The sequence below is a fragment of the Podarcis pityusensis genome (genome assembly GCF_964106645.2).
Source record: "Podarcis pityusensis genome assembly, chromosome: 4".
Lineage (NCBI taxonomy): Eukaryota > Metazoa > Chordata > Lepidosauria > Squamata > Lacertidae > Podarcis > Podarcis pityusensis.
In genome coordinates this window covers 4816836-4837566 of record NC_138027.1, presented here as the reverse complement: position 1 = coordinate 4837566, position 20731 = coordinate 4816836, and the positions used below count along the sequence as shown (strand labels likewise).

Sequence of the window (20731 nt, the reverse complement as noted above, 5' to 3'; positions counted from 1 at the left end):
GACGGGTCCTCGCTTAGGGAAGAAGGCAGGTGCAAAAAGAGGAGGGTGGGGAGGAAAGAGCTTAGGGCAGACCTGAGTTTCTGCGGGGGAGGGGAAGAGTCCCATTTGAAGGTGCACCTCGAAAGCAACACATCGGCAAAAAAAAGTCTTTTCTCCCTGCTGGTGCGCTGGTGGTAGTTCGTTTTTATTTGCAGGGAAGGTTAAACTATGGAACTCACTCCCACTAGAAGCAACCCAGGTGGCTTTGAAATGAGACAAACTGATGGAGGAAAGGGCTCTGTGACTACTAGGCAGGACGGCTATGCGCTGTCTCCACAGCTGGAGGAAGCAATGCTTCTGGACACCAGAAGGGGAGAGCGCTCTTGTGTTCAAATCCTGCTTGCCGGTTTCCCATTAGCGCACCGGGGTCAAGAATTCCTTTCTTTTCTCTGTCCCAAATCTTCATTCAGCTTCATTGGATCTGCACGAGTCCTAGTGTTACGAGGGAGAGAACTTTCCTCTATCCGCTTTCTTTGGGCCACACATGATTTTAATAAACTTCAATCTATCATGTAAGCTTCAAAGTCCCAAACACTGCAGCCTTTCTTCATTTTGGTTGCCCTTTCCTAAACCTTTTCCAACTCTATCATGTCCTTTCGTAAGGATATTGCTCTAGAATAAGCCCAAGAACCAGGTGTGGCTTTTTGCTTGGAAGTGCACTTTGCCCATGCTCAGGAGCTGCTTTGTTTTCATACATATTGTGTTCCTGGGTTAAGCCCTGACGTTCTGCAGTCGCGTAGACTAAATCCTCCCTTAACCTAAGGTCTGTCCCACCTTCACTCATTGTGAGAGAGGCTTTCAAAGCAAAATCAAAGCATTGCAGGGGGCTGGACTAGATGACTCTTGGGGTCCCTTCCAACTCTACAGTTCTATGAAAATCCCCAGTCGGGGCTAGCCAATTAAAAACCAGTTTGATATGGCCAAATATTCAGTGTTGCAAAACTGCAGAGGCCCCTCCACAACACAAGCTGGGTAGCGGCAGATATTTCCCCAAACAGCATTAAGGCACTTAATTAAGCAATGCATCTAGCGCATTAAGACACAGTATTTAGAAAGTGGTGCTACCCTCTGGGTATGCTTGTGCCTCTATCTCTTCCCTTCCCTTCCCTTATCTCACCTCCTTCCCCAACCTGGCGCCCTCCAGATGTATCGAACTACAACTCCCATCGGTGCTGGCAGGACCTCTTGGGAGTTGCGGTCCAGCACATCTGGAGGGCACTAAGAGAAGGCAGAGCTGCGTATATTACATGGACACTTATCACAGGTTGGCACACACACAAACGCTCATCCGAATGGGCCTGATAGCATCAGAATATAGTTTTGCTGGTTTGTGTGGTGGGGGTCAGTTTGGATGATGCCCTGGGCTCCCTTCAGTTCATGGGTTCCTGTATATGTGGGGGAAAGAAGGTATGAGAGCCAGCTTGCCAAACCAGTCCTTTGGGTTGGGGATGGCTTGTTAAGCAATAAGATTAGCATAAGTTGCTCCGAGCCATAGAATAAATGAGCGGCCTTTCCTCCCCCCCCTCTCCTAGCTCAGAGCAATAGCCAGAGCTGTGAGAGAGAGCTGAGCTGGAAAACAGGCTGGAAGCTGGAGACAGAGAGGCCTGCTTGCTCTGTGCTGTGTCCAAAGCTGTGACCGATGAAGAAGCAAGACCTGTTGGGGTGTTGATGCTGTGAGCCCTGCCATGTTATGCTCAGATTGTATGTATGTGGAAATAAAACCGGATATCTAAAAGACATCACAATCTCTGCTTATCTTCCTCCCGAGGAAACTGAACCCTGAGTAATCGCCTGGAACCCCTGGAATCTCATCAGTGGTGTAGCGTGGGGGGTGCAGGGGGGGCCGGGCGCACCGGGCGCAACTTCTGGGGGTTAGGGTTAGGGGGCGCAAATCCACGGGTTAGGGGGCACAAATTACTTGCCTTGCCCCGGGTGCTGACAACCCACGCTACGCCACTGAATCTCATCACTGGGGTGATGAGTGGCAATAGGACTTGCACACTCACACACATACCCTTTAAATGCAAAGTGCCTTAATAATGCATCTTTGCTGCTTTTCCAGCAGCTAATAAAATGTTGATGGGCATCATTAGTTTCTTCCTCCAGCCCAGAGGCTGCCTTTTTCTCCCTATGTGGCTTCTGCTGCCTCCAATTCTTGTTCTGGGCAAGGCAAGGCAGGTTGGAAAGATAATTAAGGCAATCAGCATGGCTAATTCCCTGGGGAGCAATCGCCTAGGACTGCCTCCAGCCATTAATGAAGGGGATGTGAGCTGGTATACCCTCGCCCCCCTGTGAAAAAAGCACGCCGCCTCTTCCTTGCCTTTTCTCTGAACTAAAAAGTCCCAAACGCTGCAACCTGTCTCCGTAGGGGATTCGCTCCACCTTCTGGATCGTTTCTGGACTTTTCATTGCCTCCTCCCCAAACAACAAAGGTAGCCCAATGGTAGCTTTGCAGAGGTTTCTGGAGCCCACCTCTGCACCATCACCCCTGACCATTGGGCCTGCTGGGGCTGATAGGGAGTCCAGCACGTCTGAAGGGCCAGGGAAGTCTTACTGATCTCTGACATGGAGGTTCCCATGTCACAGAATCAGAGAACGATAGAGTTGTAAGGAACCCCAAGGTTCATCTAGTCTGTTGTTGTTGTTTAGTCGTTTAGTGGTGTCCGCCTCTTCGTGACCCCATGGACCAGAGCACGTCAGGCCCTCCGGTCTTCCACTGCCTCCCATACTTTGGTCAAACTCATGCTGGTAGCTTTGAGAACACTGTCCCACCATCTGGTCCTCCGTCGTCCCCTTCTCCTTGTGCTCTCCATCTTTCCCAACATCAGGGTCTTTTCCAGGGAGTCTTCTCTTCTCATGAGGTGGCCAAAGTCTTGGAGCCTCAGCTTCAGGATCTGTCCTTCCAGGGAGCACTCAGGGCTGATTTCCTTCAGAATAGATCGGTTTGATCTTCTTGCAGTCCATGGGACTCTCAAGAGTCTCCTCCAGCACCAGAATTCAAAAGCATCCATTCTTCGGCATCAATTCATCTAGTCTAAGCATCAATTCATCTAGTCTAACCTCCTGCAACGCAGGAATCTCAGGTATAGCATCCAGGACTGTTTTCTCATAGTAAGAATGTAAGGAGAGCTCTGATGCGACTGAGAAAGGTGGGCCTGTCACCTAACCAAGCATCCTGCTTCTCACAGGAGTCAGCCAGGTGTTTTTCAAAGAAACACACACCCCAATGGTCCCTTCAGGTGGTTCCTATTCTGCGGCTTACAGCCTTGGAGGTTTAATTTTGGCATCATAATGAACAGCCACTCCAAAGATTTGTTATTCCCCCATTGATTTATCTGCTCTCATTTTGGAAGGCCAGTATATTGTACTGGTAAGAGTACTGGACTGCCTCTCAGCTTAGCCTACCTCACAAGGTTGTCATGAGGATTAATTTAGGACCTGGGAGACCAGGGTTCAAATCCCCCACTGGGCCATGAAGCTCCCTGGCTGTGACCTTGGCCCAGTCACTGCCTCTCTCAGCCTAACCAGGCTAATCACAGGGTTGTTGTGGGGACTAAACGGAGAAGGGAAGAAAGGCACTTACGCCACCTCAAGCTCCTTGGAGGAAAATAAATGCCCTAAGTAAGCAAATAAATAATAAATTTAAAGCTGTCCGTGCTGGTGGTCACTGTCACAGCAAATTGCATGCTTTGGCATGAGGGAACAGACTAGCCGGTTTGGAATAAGCTCAGCAGTAAAAGCTATTTTGAGAATAAGATGGATGAAAGGATTAGAATAATTATAATATGCAGCAGTGACTGATACAGGAGAAAACCACGGAAGGGTGGAAGCGAAGTTGATCAATAAGGGAATCTATTTTTGAACTGTTTGACTGACTGTATTATACTTGTGGGGGGGGGGGGAATTACAGTATAAATATTTTTTTTTTAAAAATGAAAGAGCATGTCATGTGTGGACCCAAATTCATGACTGAAATAATGCCTTGTAATCTTTCTGTGTTGTGTAAAGGCACAGTGAACTAGCTTTCAAAAGTTACTCAGTCTCTACAGCCTCTCTCTTCCCCTCCCTGTTCTGTTCTTTTGGACGCAGGGAAAACCAGCCCCAGGAAAGTGTTCAGAGGCTTGCCAAAAAGCTGCATATAACCCCTTTGAAGTACCGGTAAGTTAACCTCTGACACCTGCACGGGTCCCGAATTAAAAATACCAAGCCCCAACAGGCAGCACAGTTTCTCTGTAGACAAATCAGGCATGATTTTTCGATCAAGGTTCCCGAACTTTGTGGGGCCACACCCTCCTTGGTTTTAGAAGACATCTGAAGGCAGCCCTGTTTAGGGAAGCTGTTAATGTTTGATGTTAAATTGCTTTATTATTAATAATAATAATATGTTGGGAGCCGCCCAGAGTGGTTGGGGAAACCCAGCCAGATGGGCGGGGTATAAATAATAAACGATTATTATTATATTATTATTATTCCCTTAACTCATTCCTGAGGGATGTGGGTGGCGCTGTGGGTTAAACCACAGAGCCTAGGCCTAGGGCTTGCTGATCAGAAGGTCATCAGTTCAAATCCCCGCGACGGAGTGAGCTCCCGTTGTTCGGTCCCTGCTCCTGCCAACCTAACAGTTCGAAAGCACGTCAAAGTGCAAGTAGATAAATAGGTAGCGCTCCGGCGGGAAGGTAAACGGCATTTCCGTGCGCTGCTCTGGTTCGCCAGAAGCGGCTTAGTCATGCTGGCCACATGACCCGGAAGCTGTATGCCGGCTCCCTCGGCCAGGAAAGCGAGATGAGCGCTGCAACCCCAGGGTCAGTCACGACTGGACCTAATGGTCAGGGGTCCCTTTACCTTTAAACTCATTCCCAGTGCCCCCTAGCCAACTCCCCAAAGACGCATTATTCAGAACAGCGGTTTGCAAGGCCCTCTCAGAAAGATAACAGCATTCAAAATATTCACAATTAATTGCACGTTTACTCAAAATCCAATTACCATTAGTTAGAGTTGAGAAAGCTGACGAAGTTGACCCAGAGAAGCCAGCTTCTCAAAGTCTGAGTCACACATCCAGAGTCTAACCCTCGACCGCCCCCTTGTCTCTTGGCATCCCCTAGTTAACCCCACTTTCCTCCGGGGGGGTACTGCCCCCTTTGGGAACCAATTTCCCCCCCCCCCATAGTTCCCAATTGGTGGTTCATGGGGAACCATTGGTGGTTCATGGCACCATTCGCACACCAAAAGCCACCAGAGACATCCACAATTTCAAAAGCAGGGGTTCTTGGCTTGGCTTTCGAAAAACAGGGTGGGCTGAGACTTAGCTAATTGGGAGCCACTGCTTGGTTGCCAATCAGGTCCAGAGTGTCACTCCTAAACATGGGTAGGCAAACTAAGGCCCAGGGGCCGGATCCAGCCCAATCGCCTTCTAAATCCGGCCCGCGCATGGTCCGGGAATCAGTGTGTTTTTACATGAGTAGAATGTGTGCTTTTATTTAAAAATGCATCTCTGCGTTATTTGTGGGGCATAGGAATTCGTTCATCCCTCACGTATAGTCCAGCCCCCCACAAGGTCTGAAGGACAGTGGACCGGCCCCCTGCTGAAAAAATTTGCTGACCCCTGCTCCTAAAACTCTGCTTTGGCCCAAGTCTGTGGAGCATCAGCGCCATCTCATGGGTGCATGTGAGAGTCACATCCCGGGCTGCCCTGCAAGGCTGGTTCACGAAATAGAGGTGAGTGGGCGGGGGGGCAAACATTATGGGCTGTTCACTCAGGACTTGGATCCAAAAACCTGCAGGTGTTCTTGCAGGGCGGAGAGAAACAGCAGCATCTTTTATTCGAGACCTACGAAACAAGGAGCGGTTCGTCAGTGGAACGGTCTCCCCTGGGAGACTTTGGGCTCTCCTTCCTCAGAGGTTTTTCAGCAGAGGTTGGACGGCCACCAGTCATCTGTTAGCTGAGATTCCTGCTTTGCAGGGGGCTGGACTAGAGGACCTTTGGGGGTCTCTTCCAACTGTACTGTCCTATGATTCTAAGGTACGGTCCAGAAATTGAGAACCTTCTCTTAACACAGCCAGAGCAGTTGCCTTCTGCCTCCGCTGTCGGAGGCTGTTATGTGCTGGGAATCTCAACTGGGGGTTGCACTCAGGTTAAGAACATAACCTTCCCTACAGGCAACCACACTTGTAAACATCCATTTTTTAAAAACTTGAAGACCCAAGAAGAGGCTTCTGGATCAGGCCAATGGTCCATCTCTCGTTCCAGCATCCTGTTCTCACAGTGGCCAGCCACCAGGTGCTTGTGTATACCTGAAGGAGCGTCTCCACCCCCATCATTCAGCCTGGACACGGAGGTCCAGCTCTCAGGGCCTTCTGGTGTTTCCCTCCCTGCGAGAAGTGAAGCTACAGGGAACCAGGCAGAGGGCCTTCTCAGTGGTGGCTCCTGCCCTGTGGAAAGCCCTCCCTTCAGGTGTCAAGGCAATAAGCAACTACCTGACTTTTAGAAAACACCTGAAGGTTTAATGTTTGATTTTTTTATGGTGTTTTTAATACAGTGGTACCTCGGGTTACATACGCTTCAGGTTACAGACTCCGCTAACCCAGAAATAGTGCTTCAGGTTAAGAACTTTGCTTCAGGGTAAGAACAGAAATTGTGCTCCGGCAGCACAGCAGCAGCGGGAGGCCCCATTGGCTAAAGTGGTGCTTCAAGTTAAGAACAGTTTCAGGTTAAGAACGGACCTCCAGAACGAATTAAGTACTTAACCCGAGGTACCACTGTATTCTGTTGGGAGCCACCCAGAGCAGCTGGGGAAACCCAGCCAGATGGGCGGGGTATAAATATATTATTATTATTATTATTTATTATTATTATTGAAACTCACAAACAGGATCCAAAAACAAGATCTCTCTCCTTTCCCACCGTTTCCTGCAACTGGTTCAGAAGCATTTCTGTCTCCAACCCTGAAGGCAGAGCATAGCTATTGTGGCTAGTAGCCTTTGATTGCCTTCTCTCTCCTCCATGAAATTGCCGAAGCCTCCTTAAAAGCCACTGTAGTTGGTGGCTATCGCAGCTTCCTGCGGAAGGGAGTTCCGCTATTTAACTCTGCACTGTGTGAAGGAGGTCTTTCTTTCCTCTGTCCTAAATCTTCCAACATTCAACTTCGTTGGATTCCCATGACATCTAGTGTTAGGAGAGAGGGATAAAAAATAAAATTCCCATTCCGGAACAGCTCTTTTGCTTGCTGTGAAGGCTCCATTGTTCCGTGTATTTCAATAGATCTGTTTCTGATATTGCTTTAATTCTGTTAGAATTTAATTGCTTTTTAAATATATTATCTTCCAAACATTTTTAGCTTTTGTATTTTATCTGGGTCATTTTAATTAGCATGATGAGCTGCTTTAAATCCTAGTCTGGGCTATAATAATGCTGCTGCTGCTGCTGCTGCTGCTGCTGCTAATAATAATAATAATAATAATAATAATAACTGGGATAGGAACAAAGGCAGTCTTCTTCGCCTGAGCCAGCCCTTGGATTCATCTAGCCTAGCATTCCTTCTGCACAGGAACTCTCCAGAGCAGGGGTTGGCAACCTAAGGCCCATGGGCTGGAAGTGGTGCACGGGGGCCATTTAACCGGCCCCCGAGCCACCCCCAAACCGAGCCGTCCGCTCGGCGAGTCCCCGCGCACTGCGCTAAACCAGCGTGGCACAGGCACTCTCTTCCGCGGCTCTGGAAATAGCTTCTGCGCATACCCAGACACCGGAATCGCTTCTGCGCAGACGCAATTTCCGGCATCGTGCTGTGCTGGTCCAACCCACGGAGGATCTCCACGGGAGTGATCCGACCCATGCCTGGTAAGCCCTGCCGACCCCTTCTCCAGAGTTTCAGGCAAGGGGTTGCCAGGAATTTGAACCCAGGACCCCCGGGACATGTGAAGCATGCTGCCCGTGGCTTGCTGAGCCCGGGGCAGCTGGCGGCAGCAGCTGCGAATCCACCCCAGTTCTCCTGGCCCATAGTGGGGCAGCAATCTGAAGGCAGGCCTCCTCTGTGGCATTATTTGTTTCCCTGGAGCAGGGCGTGTGGGAAGAGGAGGAGGAGAAACAGCTTCTGGCTTGCCACATGTGCCTGTAAACAGAGGCAGATGGGCTAAGGAATAAACAGAGCAGCTCTCTGGGATCTGCAGAGATGAGTCATGCCAGGGAGGCGAAAGTGGCTCTGCATTTTCTCACAATTTCCGTTGCTGTGATTTTTCTCTCTCTCTCTCTCTCTTCCAGGCAGCCAAGCAGAGGTGCAGACAAACATGTCTGGCTCTCGCTTTGCATGTGAGTTGTGTGTTCGTTCTTCTTCCAAAGCAATAGAAAGCTGAGACCTTCTTCATCTTTTGCAGGGCTGGTTTCTTGGCAACATGTATCTATTATTATTATTCTCATGATAATAATGGATGCCATGGATGCTTCAGCTGAGATTCCTGATTCCTGCAATGCAGGGCGTTGGATTTGATGACCACTGGGGTCCCTTCCATGATTATAACTGTTTATATCCCACCCTCCAACATCCGAAGGGCCGTCCCATGGAAGATGGAGCAAGCTTGTTTTCTGCTGCTCCAGAAGGGAGGTTCCGAACCAATGGATTCAAATGACAAGGAGGGAATTTCCGACCAAACTTCACTAGCCACTGATGCCTCCATGGCTGGTTCTCTTTCAAATAATAATAATAATAATAATAATAATAATTTATACCCCGCCCATCTGGCTGAGTTTCCCCAGCCACTCTGGGCGGCTCCGAATCAAGTGTTAAAAACAATACAGCATTAAATATGAAAAACTTCCCTAAACAGGGCTGCCTTCAGTTGTCTTTTAAAAGTAAAATAGTTGCTTATTGCCTTGACATCTGGTGGGAGGGCGTTCCACAGGGCGGGCGCCACCACCGAAAAGGCCCTCTGCCTGGCTCCCTGTAACCTCACTTCTCGCAAGGAGGGAACCACCAGAAGGCCCTCAGCACTGGACCTTCTAAATCGACCAATTCATGGAGGAGGAGAAAGCTAATGATGGCTATGTTCTGCCTCCACAGCAGTGCTTCTGAAGACCGGGTGCCGGAAACCACAGGAGAGGAGAGGCTCTTGTGTTCAAATCCTGCTTGCTGGGTTCCCACTTGTGCAACTGGTCAGCCCCTGTGAGAACAGGATGCTGGACTACTTGGGCCACCGGCCTGATCCAGCACGCTCTTCTTAGGTTCTTAGGCTGGTTCTAGCAGTGAGAAAAACAAAGTAGAAACACACACACAGAGAGAGAGAGAGAGAGAGAGAGAGAGGAGCATCGGTTCCTCCCCTCCTTCCCTGGTCTCTGATGGTTAGATAATTTATTACGGTCAGAGACCAGCTTATAAAACACACTTGGGGGTACAATCCCAGGAGGAAAACAAACAATGTACAACAATAAATTTAAAATTTATAAATGCAAAAAGTGTATAAACACTTAGAACTTTAAGCCACCGCAGAGAGATGACCCAGAGCCAGCAATGGAACCAAGTTTGGGATTTTCTTAACGAACTAGTTTGAGTCGGGGGATGGTCTTCATCTACAGATCTGTACACAGAATCTGGCGACCACCCGGGTCGTCTTATGACCTTTGCCTAACAGGAGAAGGTCAATTTTTTGCTTTTCCTGGAGGTCAGCGAGCCTCACCAGCAGGGGATCAATGGTCTCACTATGTGCCTCTTCGTAAAAGGGACATCTAAAGAACAAGGGCTCTGGGCTTCCTATCTCCCCCAATGGACAGGCACAAAGTCTCTGAGCATAAGGGACTTTTTTAAAGGATGCTTCCGGGACCGGCAAGGGTAGAGCCGAGCTTCCGGCGAGTGTAAAGGCCCTTCTTGCCATTTTGCATACGAGAAAGAAGAGATATGCTGCCGGTGCGGCTATGTATCTCTTGATTTCTCCAATTTTATAGCCGGGGCACCTTGAGCAGTCCTGTTGTCTCTCAGTGTCTATGATTCTTTGCCTGACCGTAGCTTTTGCCTGGCCCAACCTCCCTGGTCTCTGCTCTGCTCTTCAAGAAAATGTGTTGCCTCATTGCAGGCTATGACTCAGCCCTGCAAGGAGGGCTCCCCTGAATTTTAAGCACCCGCAGCCCACCCAGCGCAGCACCGTCTCAGACAGACGGCGCCTTGAAGGCAGAGTCCGCTTCATCAGGCCAGCGCCCTGCCGCCACCCCTGTGAGCCGCCCGGTCCTAACAATCTGGACTACTCATTAGTGTCTGCAGCTGCTTCTGTCGGCTTTAATTTAAATACTCGGCAGAACACGGACAGGGCCAGGGGCAATGCCAAAGGGCACTGCGGGAAACAGTGGCGGAGCTGAAGACCAGAGAGAGAGCGGGAGGGAGAGAGATGGTGCAGCAGAACGACTGAGGGGTGAGCTGAAGCTGTTTGCCTGGCCTTCAGTGAACCCCCTCCTCTCTGCAATCGGTAATGCGGATAATGCAGCTGGCCTTCTTTACAGGGTCGTCGTGCTCCCGCCTGAGATAAAAGCCAGAAAAAGAGAGGCAAATGGTGCAGCACAGAGCAACCGAGAACAGGAGGAGTGAGAGGAAACCCTCAGTTTGAATCTCCCCTTGGACTGTTTGCATGGCCTTCCCCTAAGGAAGTCAGACTATCCTCCACCAGGGCCTTCTCAGTGATGGCTCCGACCTGGTGGAACGAGGAGACTAGGGCGTTTCAGGATTTAACCTCCTTCCGTCGGCCCTGTAAGACAGAGCTATTCCGCCTGGCCTTTAATTTGAATTCAGCCTGATCTTTTATTTCCCTTCTCTTCCCTCCCCCTCCCCTTTTATGAAGATCACCCACTCTGAGACCCCACAGCTAATTCTCCCCTGGACTCCCTAGTTTAGAGGTCCCGGGCCCTAAGGAAGTATCCCCCACCAGGGCCAGGGCCTTTTCAGTGATGGCTCCGACCTGGTGGAATGCTCTGTCCCATGAGACCAGGGCCCTGCAGGATTGAACCTCCTTCCATCGGGCCTGTAAGACAGAGCTATTCCGCCTGGCCTTTAATTTGATTCTTTAATTCTCGCCTGGCCTCCTTGCTGGCCCAAGTAGGATCAATTCAGCCAACTAGCCCTGGGGATTATCGACATGACTTTTGAGTTTTATTGTTATTCATGTTTTTATACTGTATTTTATGCTGCTTTTATAATTAAGTGTTTTAAAGTGTTTTAAATTTGTTGTTAGCAGCCCTGAGCCCGGTTTTTGAACCGGGAAGGGCGGGGTATAAATAAATTATTATTATTATTATTATTATTATTATTATTCCTCTCTGCAATACGGATACTGCAACTGGGCCTCCTTTACAGGGCTGTTGTGCTCCTGAGATAAAAGCCTGCAAGGAGTCCTGTGGCATCTTAAAAGATTCAGGGCAGATAAAAGAAGTAATTTCTTTGTGCAGTGCAAGTTAAACTATGGACGTCGCACCTGAAGGAGGCAGAGATGGTTACCAACGTGGATGGCTTTAGAAGCAGATTAGACAAGTTCATTGAGGACATGACTAGCAATGGCTACTAGCCAGAGAGGCTCTGCTCTGTCTCCGCAGCTGTCTGAATATTAGTTGCTGGAAATCAGATCCTGCTTGGAGGATTTCAGAGGGTTGGAAATGGTGTGGAACAGGGGTCAGCAAACTTTTTCAGCAAGGGGCCGGTCCACTGTCCCTCAGACCTTCCTGTAGCACCTTAAAGACCAACTAAGTTAGTTCTTGGTATAAGCTTTCGTGTGCATGCACACTTCTTCAGATACACTGAAACAGAAGTTACCAGATCCTTCTATATATTGAGAAGGTGGGGAGGGGTATTACTTAGAAGGTGGTGAGATTGGCAGATAGCTGAGATCAACAGAGCCAGACTGATACCCAGAGAGAACTTGCTGCAAGACAGACCCAAAAAAGAAAATAACAGAACTCCACTAGTCATCACATACAGCTCCCAAGTTAAAACAGTTCAACGCATCATCAGAGATCTACAACCTCTCCTGGACAATGACAGTTCTCTTTCTCAAGCTCTGGGAGGAAGACCTTTCATTGCCTACAGACAGCCACCCAATCTTAAACAACTCCTAACCCACAATAATACTACAACCAGACTTAACACGGACACTGGCACCAGAGCCTGCAATAAACCCAGATGCCAACTTTGCTGCCACATACACCCGGACAACACCATTACTGGCCCCAACAACATCACACATACCATCTCGGGACTATTTAATTGCTCATCGTCTAACATTGTGTATGCCACCAAATGCCAACAGTGTCCTTCAGCTCTCTATATTGGACAAACAGGCCAAACCTTACGCCAAAGAATAAACGGACATAAATCTGACATCAAGAATCACAAAACAGAGAAACCAGTAGGAGAACACTTCAATCTCCCAGGACATTCTATACAAGATCTCAAAGTAGCTGTTTTACTACAAAGGAATTTCAGAAATAGACTGGAAAGAGAAGCTGCTGAATTACAACTCATTACCAAACTTAAAACAATGGAGAAACCTGGTCTGAACAGAGACATCGGATTCTTATCTCATTATACATGACTAAGCCATTTCTCACCTTCTCACCCCTTGCCTTTTCCTGTAAGACCTATTACAGTCGTTAAGAGTCGTCAACAGGCTCATCTCAGCTATCTGCCAATCTCACCACCTTCTAAGTAATACCCCTCCCCACCTTCTCAATATATAGAAGGATCTGGTAACTTCTGTTTCAGTGTATCTGAAGAAGTGTGCATGCACACGAAAGCTTATACCAAGAACTAACTTAGTTGGTCTTTAAGGTGCTACAGGAAGGAATTTTTTTATTTCGACTATGGCAGACCAACACGGCTACCTATCTGTAACCTCAGACCTTGTGGGGGCCGGACTATATTGGGGATGAACAAATTCCTATGCCCCACAAATAACCCAGAGAAGCAATTTTAAATAAAAGCACACATTCTACTCATGTAAAAACATGCTGATTCCCAGACCATCCGCAGGCCGGATTTAGAAGGCGATTGGGCTGGATCCGGCCCCCGGGCCTTAGTTTGCCTACCCATGGTGTAGCACAAAAGGCAGTTGGTGTGGAGAAAGAGAGATGTACATTTCCCCTCTCCCACAATCCTACAGCTCCAGAATCATCCCGTGAAAGTGACCAGCAGGAGATTCACATTTGTGGCCCCAAAATGTGGCAGCGGCTTCAGAACTGGACTAGACGATGACGAATCTGTTCGAAGTTATCGGCTGGCAAAGCTAATGAACCTCCATGCTCAGAGACAGTCTACCTTGGAAAATGAATTGTCTGGAAGCAAAACCAGAAGAAAGCTGTCACCTTTGTGTCCTGCTTGTTGGGCTTCCAGGGAACCTGGTGGGCCATTATGGGATGGAAGATGCTGAAGTAAGTGGACCTTTGGTCTGATCCAAAGTGTGTGTGCGTGTGCGTTCTTTCTGCTGCAAACACATCCAACTGCAAAAATATAACAAATTACAATTTTAAGCAAAGTAGTCATAAACAACAAAGAAGAAAAGGGTCACAGTAGAAGTTGTGGCCATGCACACCACTAGCAATGCTATAGCTGCAACCCTAGTTTGAACCCTGGTCCCTCCTAGCTCCTGGTCCGACGCTCTAACCATTGTACAACACTGCCTCTCCCAATGGGCTGGGTCTGCTAACCTCCTGCAGGGAGAGGCTCACTCTGGGGAACAATCACTTTTCCATTAGGAAACAGACCAGCAATTGCACTGAAAATCAATTTAATTATATTAAATAAGATACCCCTCCCTCCACGCCACACTTTTGTCCAGTGGCGGGTCTCGAACTCGCGGCCTTCTGGAGCGCGCCTTCCCTCCAGCCAATCGCAATAGCCGCCGCCTTCGCAACAACAGCCGCCTCCTCCCTACCGGATAAAGGCCCGCCGCTCTCCTGCGCATGTCCGCCTACATTTCCCAACAGGCATTTCCGCCTACGAAGGCAGCTCTTTGTTGACGCACGCGCGCGGCGGGGGGGGGGCGCCCGCGTATCCACGGGAAACGTAGTCCTCCTCGGCCGTGCTCGGCCGTCTTCAAAGGACCGCAGGACTACATCCCCCATGATCCCTTTTCACGCCGGCGCTCGTCCTCTCCTCACAGCGCCGGCGCCCTGGGCTCGTCCGCCATCTTGGTTTCCAGGGTGACAGGACCGTGGTGGCGGGCAGTAGGCCGGCCCGACCCGGCGCGGGGCGGAGATGCTGGCCTGCCTGATGAGCAGGCCTCTGCCGCCGGGTCTGGCGCGGCTCTTCGGGGCGAGGCTCCCGCTGGCGGTGCGCGGGGCCTCGGCGACGTCCGCGGCGTCGGCCTCGTCGTCGCTGGCCGGGCGCGAGGAGCTGCAGTACCCAGACGAGGCCGCTAGGGGCCGCCCGCAGCGCCAGGCGGCGGGAGAAGAGGAAGAAGAAGAAGAAGTGAGGCTGGCGAAGCTGCAGCGCCGCCGCGCGCCCTCTAGGGGGCGCTGCGGGGACGAGGCGCTGTGGCCGCAGTTCAAGGCGCCGGCCGCCAGGGGGCAGGACGCGCAGCAGCTGGGAAGATACCCCTGCGAGGCGGGCGCCGCCCTGGCGGCGGGCAAAAGGGCGGCAGCCGAAGGAGGCTGGCTGCCCAGGCTGCCCTGCCAGGAGGAGGAGCAGCAGCAGCAGCTGCCGTCTGGGGACGCTAGCGCCCGCCCGCTCCGCAGGGAGCCCAGCGGCCTGCGCCTCTGGCCCAACCCGGAGCGGGCCGGGCGCCACCGCAGCAAAGGGAACCGCGGCAACAGGCGCGGACCCAGGATCCCGTCCTTTGCCGCCACCGCCGTGGCGGCCGCCGGGCTGGCATTCTGCTACAGCAAGGGCAACGTCTCCAAAGGTGACCGCAGGGCGACGCTCTCCGGCAGGAGGAACTCAAGCCGCTAGTCCTGTGTGAGGGACGCTGGGGAGGTTGACCAGGGATGCTGGGGCTTTGGGGGTTTTTGCTTGCTGTTGGGGAGACCAGGTCGTTTCACCACCTGGGGCAAAGCGGAAAGAGGCTCGTCCGCTGCTGCCTCACCCTCCGCGACTGCCCCCGCTCCTGTTGCTGCCGCCTGAGGCAGCCCAGGGAAGCCCCGGTGGGCTGAGGGAGGCTGGAGAAGAGGCAAAAGAGGCGGGTGACAAGCAGAGGAGGCAGTGAGTAGCTGGCTCCCCAGGGTGTGGGTCTGCCACTCCTCCCAGCTGAGCACTGCCTGATGCCAGGCGGGCCAGCCCTGCTTATTATAAATAATAAACATAATTGTATTAATATCTTGCCCTTTTCTCCACAGAGCTCAAGGCAGCATGCGTGGTTTCACCCACCACTTGTTTCAACCTCCACAACAACCCTGTGATTCCAGTTACAGATAGGTAGCCGTGTTGGTCTGCCATAGTCAAAATAAAAAAAATCCTTCCAGTAGCACCTTTAAGACCAACTAAGTTCTTGGTATGAGCTTTCGTGTGCAAGCACACTTCTTCAGATATTCTTCTGTGTATCTGAAGAAGTGTGCTTGCACACGAAAGCTCATACCAAAAACTAACTTAGTTGGTCTTAAAGGTGCTACTGGAAGGATTTTTTTTATTTTGACTATGGCAGACCAACACGGCTACCTATCTCTAACTGGAACCATGGAAGGCACCACATTGAGCCGCATGAAATGGAAGTCCATCAACCTGTGTATCTGAAGAAGTGTGCTTGCACACGAAAGCTCATACCAAGAACTAACTTAGTTGGTCTTAAAGGTGCTACTGGAAGGATTTTTTTTATTTTAACAACCCTGTGAGGTAGGTTAGGCAGAGAGAGGCAGTGACTGGCCCTCCAGATCACACCTAGTGAGCTGCGTAGTGGCCAGTTGGGGGATTCGAACCCTGATCTCTTCCTGGTCCTAGTCCAACACTAACCGCTACCCCACACTGGCTCCTCCTATGGTGAGATCCTCGCTTTTCCCATCAGTATATATCCAGCCTAGAGAAAAGATTCGCCTGCCATAATTCCTGTATGCGCTGGAGTGCTCTTAGAACCGTTGAAGCAAGGCTAATAAAAGGCAGTGTGCTTAGTGGTTAGAGGGTTGGGCTAGGACCTAGGAGAAATGTTCGGTCAGCCATGAAGCTGCCTGGGTGACCCTTGGGGCCAGACACCCCATCTCAGCCTAACCTGCCTTACAGGGTTGTTGCGAGGAGAAAGGCGCAGAGGAGAAGAACCTGAGCTCCTTGGAGGGAAAGGTGGATATAAATGTAATAAAGGATACAATAAGTAATAATTTAGAATTTTGGCGTCAGTGTTCTACGTTCCTGTTAACCAGCCTGGTGCCCCTTCCCTTGGTTGTTTTGGACTACAACTTCCATTGGCCCAAACCAGCATATTTCCTAGGGGATTTGCCCATGCTGCTCTTCTCAATTCATTTGCCTGTTGGTGTCTCAGGACAGTAATGAATTCTAAGAGGGGATTCTCCTTTTTCCTGTGAGCTTAGTTGTGCATACAGGGTGTGCCCAGGCACACCCTAACATCTCCAAAAAATGTGGCAAAAACTTGATATTTTCCGTGTCGTTTTTTAGCTTTGTATTTTTAAATCAAAGTTCAGTTGATGGTCTGTTAAAGAGGTGAGGTTTAGTTTCTTTCCGTTGCAACAGTTGTTACAGTAATGGTTTTTGATAAAGTTCATAATTAGTATTATCAAAACAATTAGTCCTGCTTTACATTCTCGTCCTCAAAGTGCATTTTGAGGCTAGTTTTGCATGGTGTACTTACACCATTACGGCCAGGAGGTGGCATATTTGAACCACCTGTTCCCAAAGTGGGAACCTTATGCCGCTTGAGGTTTGCAGCCTTCCCCAGCTTGTTTTTGGACTACAAGTCATGTGTGCTGGCTGGGGCTGATGGGACTTGTAGTCCAGACCATCGAGAACCCCAGGAAGACTGTTTCAAAAGACTCGTTCCTGGGCCTTTCTCACAGCAGGGATCAGCTTTTGTTTTGAGTGTCCAGCTGTGCATTAAAAGAGGTTTTGATTGTTGCTCCTTGCCTTGTAGCTTATGCACTGAAGTCTGTCTTCAGGGTCTTACCCTGGGAGTGTGGGGGCAACACCCAGAATCATAGAATTGTAGAGGAGGAAGGTACCCAAGGGTCATCTAATCCAACCCCCTGCAACACAGGAATTGTCCATTCCACCGCTGAACAGCTCTTACCGTCAGAAGATTCTTGCTAATGTTTAGTCAGAATCTCCTTTCTTGCCATTGGAATTTTTTGGTTTGGGTCTTACCTTCTGGAGCGGCAGGAAACAAACCAAACCTAATTATCTTTTAAGGACTTTCAAGTCAGTGACAGTCACTGCCTTCTGCAGGAGCAAGTTTAACTGCGTGAATTGTTCCAATTTAACCACTGAGGTGCTCACAACCCTTGCTTTACTGTGGACAGAAAATTCCCCAGGGTTTGGGAAAGGCCACTGGCCCCCCCAAAATGTTGTGTGGCTGCCTGTCTCAGGAGGCAGTGCTGTGGCTCTAAAGCAGGTGTTTGTGTGTTGATTTCTGTGGCTTATACCAGACAGAAATTCTGTTCCATCTCAAAGAAATTTAAGTGGAGGGACTGCCTGGTCAAACACTTCATAGGTACAGTGGTGCCTCGCAAGACGAAATTAATCCGTTCCGCGAGTCTCTTTGTCTTACGGTTTTTTCGTCTTGCGAAGCACGGCTATTAGCGGCTTAGCAGCTATTAACGGCTTAGCGGCTTTAAGAAAAAGGAAACAAACCCGCAAGAACTCGCAAGATGTTTCGTCTTGTGAAGCAAGCCCATAGGGAAATTCGTCTTGCGGAACCACTCAAAAAACGGAAAACTCTTTCGTCTTGCGCGTTTTTCATCTTGCGAGGCATTCGTCTTGTGAGGTACCACTGTAACATCATCAAATGGGACCTGATAGTGGGATTCTTGGAGGGGGGGTGTCTTTTGGAATCAGCTTTGAAGGGTGGGAGGCAATAACTGAGCAGCTCCAAGTGGTCCCCTTAGAACCAAACCTGGCAGAAAGCAGGAAAATTCCTTTAAAAAGGGGGGAGCGTCTTTTCTCTTCTTGCCTGTCCTTCTCGCCACCTCCAGTTCACAGCAATTCCTCTCCTTTGTCTTTTCCAGAAGACTCTCTACTGGAAGCTGCACGGATCAACAACATTTCCGAAGTGGACAGGTGAGCCCCCTGAATTCAGCCCTGCTGGTGCGAGGGGTAGCCGTGAGATGTCTGCTGGTGGCATGCAGCCTTCTTGGGAGAAAACACTAGTGCGTGCGGTCTAAACATTATATCTATATAACCTCACAAATTTTATATACTACTTGATTGTAAAAAAAAAACCCCAACAACAACCACTTCAAAGCAGTTTGCAAAGAGAATAAAACTGTAAAACTGTCAGTAAAGACTGCTCTTTAAAATATTCAAAAGAAAAAATCAGCCATAAACTAAAAAAATAATAATTAAAAGCACACATCAACATGCCACGTGTTTGAGTAGGCTTATCTAAACAAAAATGTTTTTAGCAGGCACCGAAAAGGGTACAGTGAAGGTCCCTGCAGGGAGTTCCGGATTGTGGGTGCTGCCACGCGACAGGTTGTGGAATGATGATTCTGCAGATATATTTTCTTGAGGCCAAGGGTCGAGGTCCATTTGTTGATGTACTGATGGGCTTTCTCTAGGAGAACTACGGAAGTTGCCCCCACAGGGGGCAGTGATGGCCACCAACCTAGATGGCTTTAAAAAGAGGACCAGGCAGATTCACAGAGGAGAATAATGCTATCAATGGCCACTAGCCAGGATGGCTGCGCTCGGCCTCTATGATCAGAGGCAGAAATGCTTCCGAAGACCAGTTGCTGGAACCACAGGAGGGGAAAATGCTCTTGTGCTCGGATCCTGCTTGCTGGTTTCCCACAGGCATCTATTTGGCCACTATGAGAACAGCCTGCTGGACTAGATGGGCCCCGTTTGGTCCGATGTAGCAGACTCTTCTTTTGTTCTTTTGCTTTAGAAGTGACATCTCTTCATCTGAATATTATTATTATTATTATTAAGCATGCCCCAGAGCTTGATTTCCTACGTTGGGCCCCCTTCCCCCCAAAAAAGCAAGGTGTTAGCAGTTGTTTGTGAGGGAGAGGCCATCTGTACATGCTTAGGGGTGTTCCCTTCGCCACAGTTCAGTTTTCCACACCCTCAGCAGCTGAGTGCCTTGTGCCCTCGTGCTGGGGTGTTCGATTAAAACTCTCCAAGCCATGAGTGGAACTGGCAGAGTGGCATATTTGTGTGGTATATGCCCACCTTGCACTTTGCCCTGTTCAGATCAGCCTTCATGCCCCCTGTTTTGTCCAGGGTCTTCTACAGCCCAGCGACCAGGTCTCTCCCCCTCCCCTGCGCCACATAACCCCCTCTCCTCTCTTCCCTGCGCCCCCGAACCTCTTCCCAGCCTGTCTCAGGAAATGGCTTCCTTGTGCCCAACGCAGCCGAGGTCTGGCCTGCATCAACGCTCCTGATGGGCAGCAAACTGGGCCCCTGGCAGTAATTGCAGGAAGCGGCCTGATTATCTTTGAGTCAGCCCAGGTCTCCGGGCCTCCTTCCCTCCCACCTCCTTGCTTCGGCTTCATGTTCCCCGCAGGCGATTCTGGAAATGCTTTCGGCCACTTGTCCAAACCTTCGGATGGCATATAATTTGGGAAAGACCACAGCTGAGAGGTGGGCCGTCTGCCTTGCCTGTCGAAGGTCCCAGGCTGGCACTGAGGTGAGATGGTGCCAGCTGGGGTTTCAAAATGCCTCCCCAGATCCCCTTTCTCCTGTGAGCTGGCCTGGGCTGGACGATGTGCTCTGGAAGTCACCACTGTGCCCTCATGGGACACAGCATCCAGCCATCCCCTCTTGCACTCGGAAAATAGTGTGGGCTTGAGTTAAGCTAGCAGCAGGAGAACAGTAATGCTTTAATGTTACATGTCTAAGATATCCAGAAATTACTGTATTTTTCTGTGTATAAGACACCCCCATGTATGACACCCCCTACTTTTGGGGACCCCAAATTTAGAAAATGGGCACATGCACTGTCCGTGTATAAGACACCCCCATATGTTTAACCTTATTTTAAAGTAAAAAACCCCTAGTCTTATACACGGAACAATACGGTAATCTTCACCAACATTTGCAGAAGCTGGCATTGGCTCTCCTTGTGATACCATTCTGCCTGCCTTGTCCGCCTGCAAGGTCAGGGCTGTACATAGATGTCACACGCTAGAATATTCACCTTCACCTCTCTGAAGGGCTGTCACCTGGAAGATGGACCATCTTGGCTGTGAGTCCTGGAGGACTTGCTCCCTGACTTGCAGGCCTATTTCTACCTGGCCTGGGCGGCAGGGCCTGGACTGACTCCAGCTACAAAAGCTGAGGCTGCTGAACAGACTCTTGCGCTGGAGTGTTGGTTAGGGGTTTTCGTTGTTTTCTTGTTGATATTAATTTTTTGTATACTGTATTTTTAGATCTTACGATTTATGTGGAAATTGTTCAGTTCGGTTGTGCGCCTTTTGGTGTGGTTTACTTATTGTTTAAGACTACTGGTCTAAACCACGGAGCCTAGGGCTTGCCAATCAGAAGGTCGGCAGTTCAGATCCCTGCGATGGGGTGAGCTCTCATTGCTTGGTCCCTGCTCCTGCCCACCTAGCAGTTCGAAAGCACGTCAAAGTGCA

At 49.8% G+C, this 20731-nt stretch overlaps 1 protein-coding gene and 2 long non-coding RNA genes across 4 annotated transcripts in view; 2 read left to right on the top strand and 1 right to left on the bottom strand.

Moving 5' to 3' along the window:
- Positions 1 to 2835: 2835 nt before the first annotated feature.
- Positions 2836 to 11303, top strand: LOC308475495. The gene is made up of 3 exons (XR_013985263.1): positions 2836 to 4197; positions 8294 to 8341; positions 10517 to 11303. It is a non-coding gene; the product is annotated as an uncharacterized lncRNA (long non-coding RNA).
- A 303-nt stretch (positions 11304 to 11606) lies between these two features.
- On the bottom strand, positions 11607 to 13925 carry LOC308475434. The gene is made up of 3 exons (XR_013985189.1): positions 13808 to 13925; positions 12902 to 13498; positions 11607 to 11721 (listed from the first exon to the last, which is right to left on the bottom strand). It is a non-coding gene; the product is annotated as an uncharacterized lncRNA (long non-coding RNA).
- Positions 13926 to 14095: 170 nt separating this feature from the next.
- Positions 14096 to 20731, top strand: part of CLPB (ClpB family mitochondrial disaggregase) — a 70595-nt gene continuing 63959 nt past the window's right edge. The window contains exons 1-2 of one of the 2 annotated variants that reach the window (XM_081002036.1): positions 14096 to 14901; positions 18161 to 18209. In XM_081002036.1, coding sequence (XP_080858162.1) covers positions 14256 to 14901; positions 18161 to 18209 — 695 coding nt within the window. In that variant the 5' untranslated portion in view covers positions 14096 to 14255. Of the gene's footprint in view, positions 14902 to 18157; positions 18210 to 20731 lie in introns of both variants that reach the window. The other variant, XM_081002035.1, reaches the window with a different exon arrangement.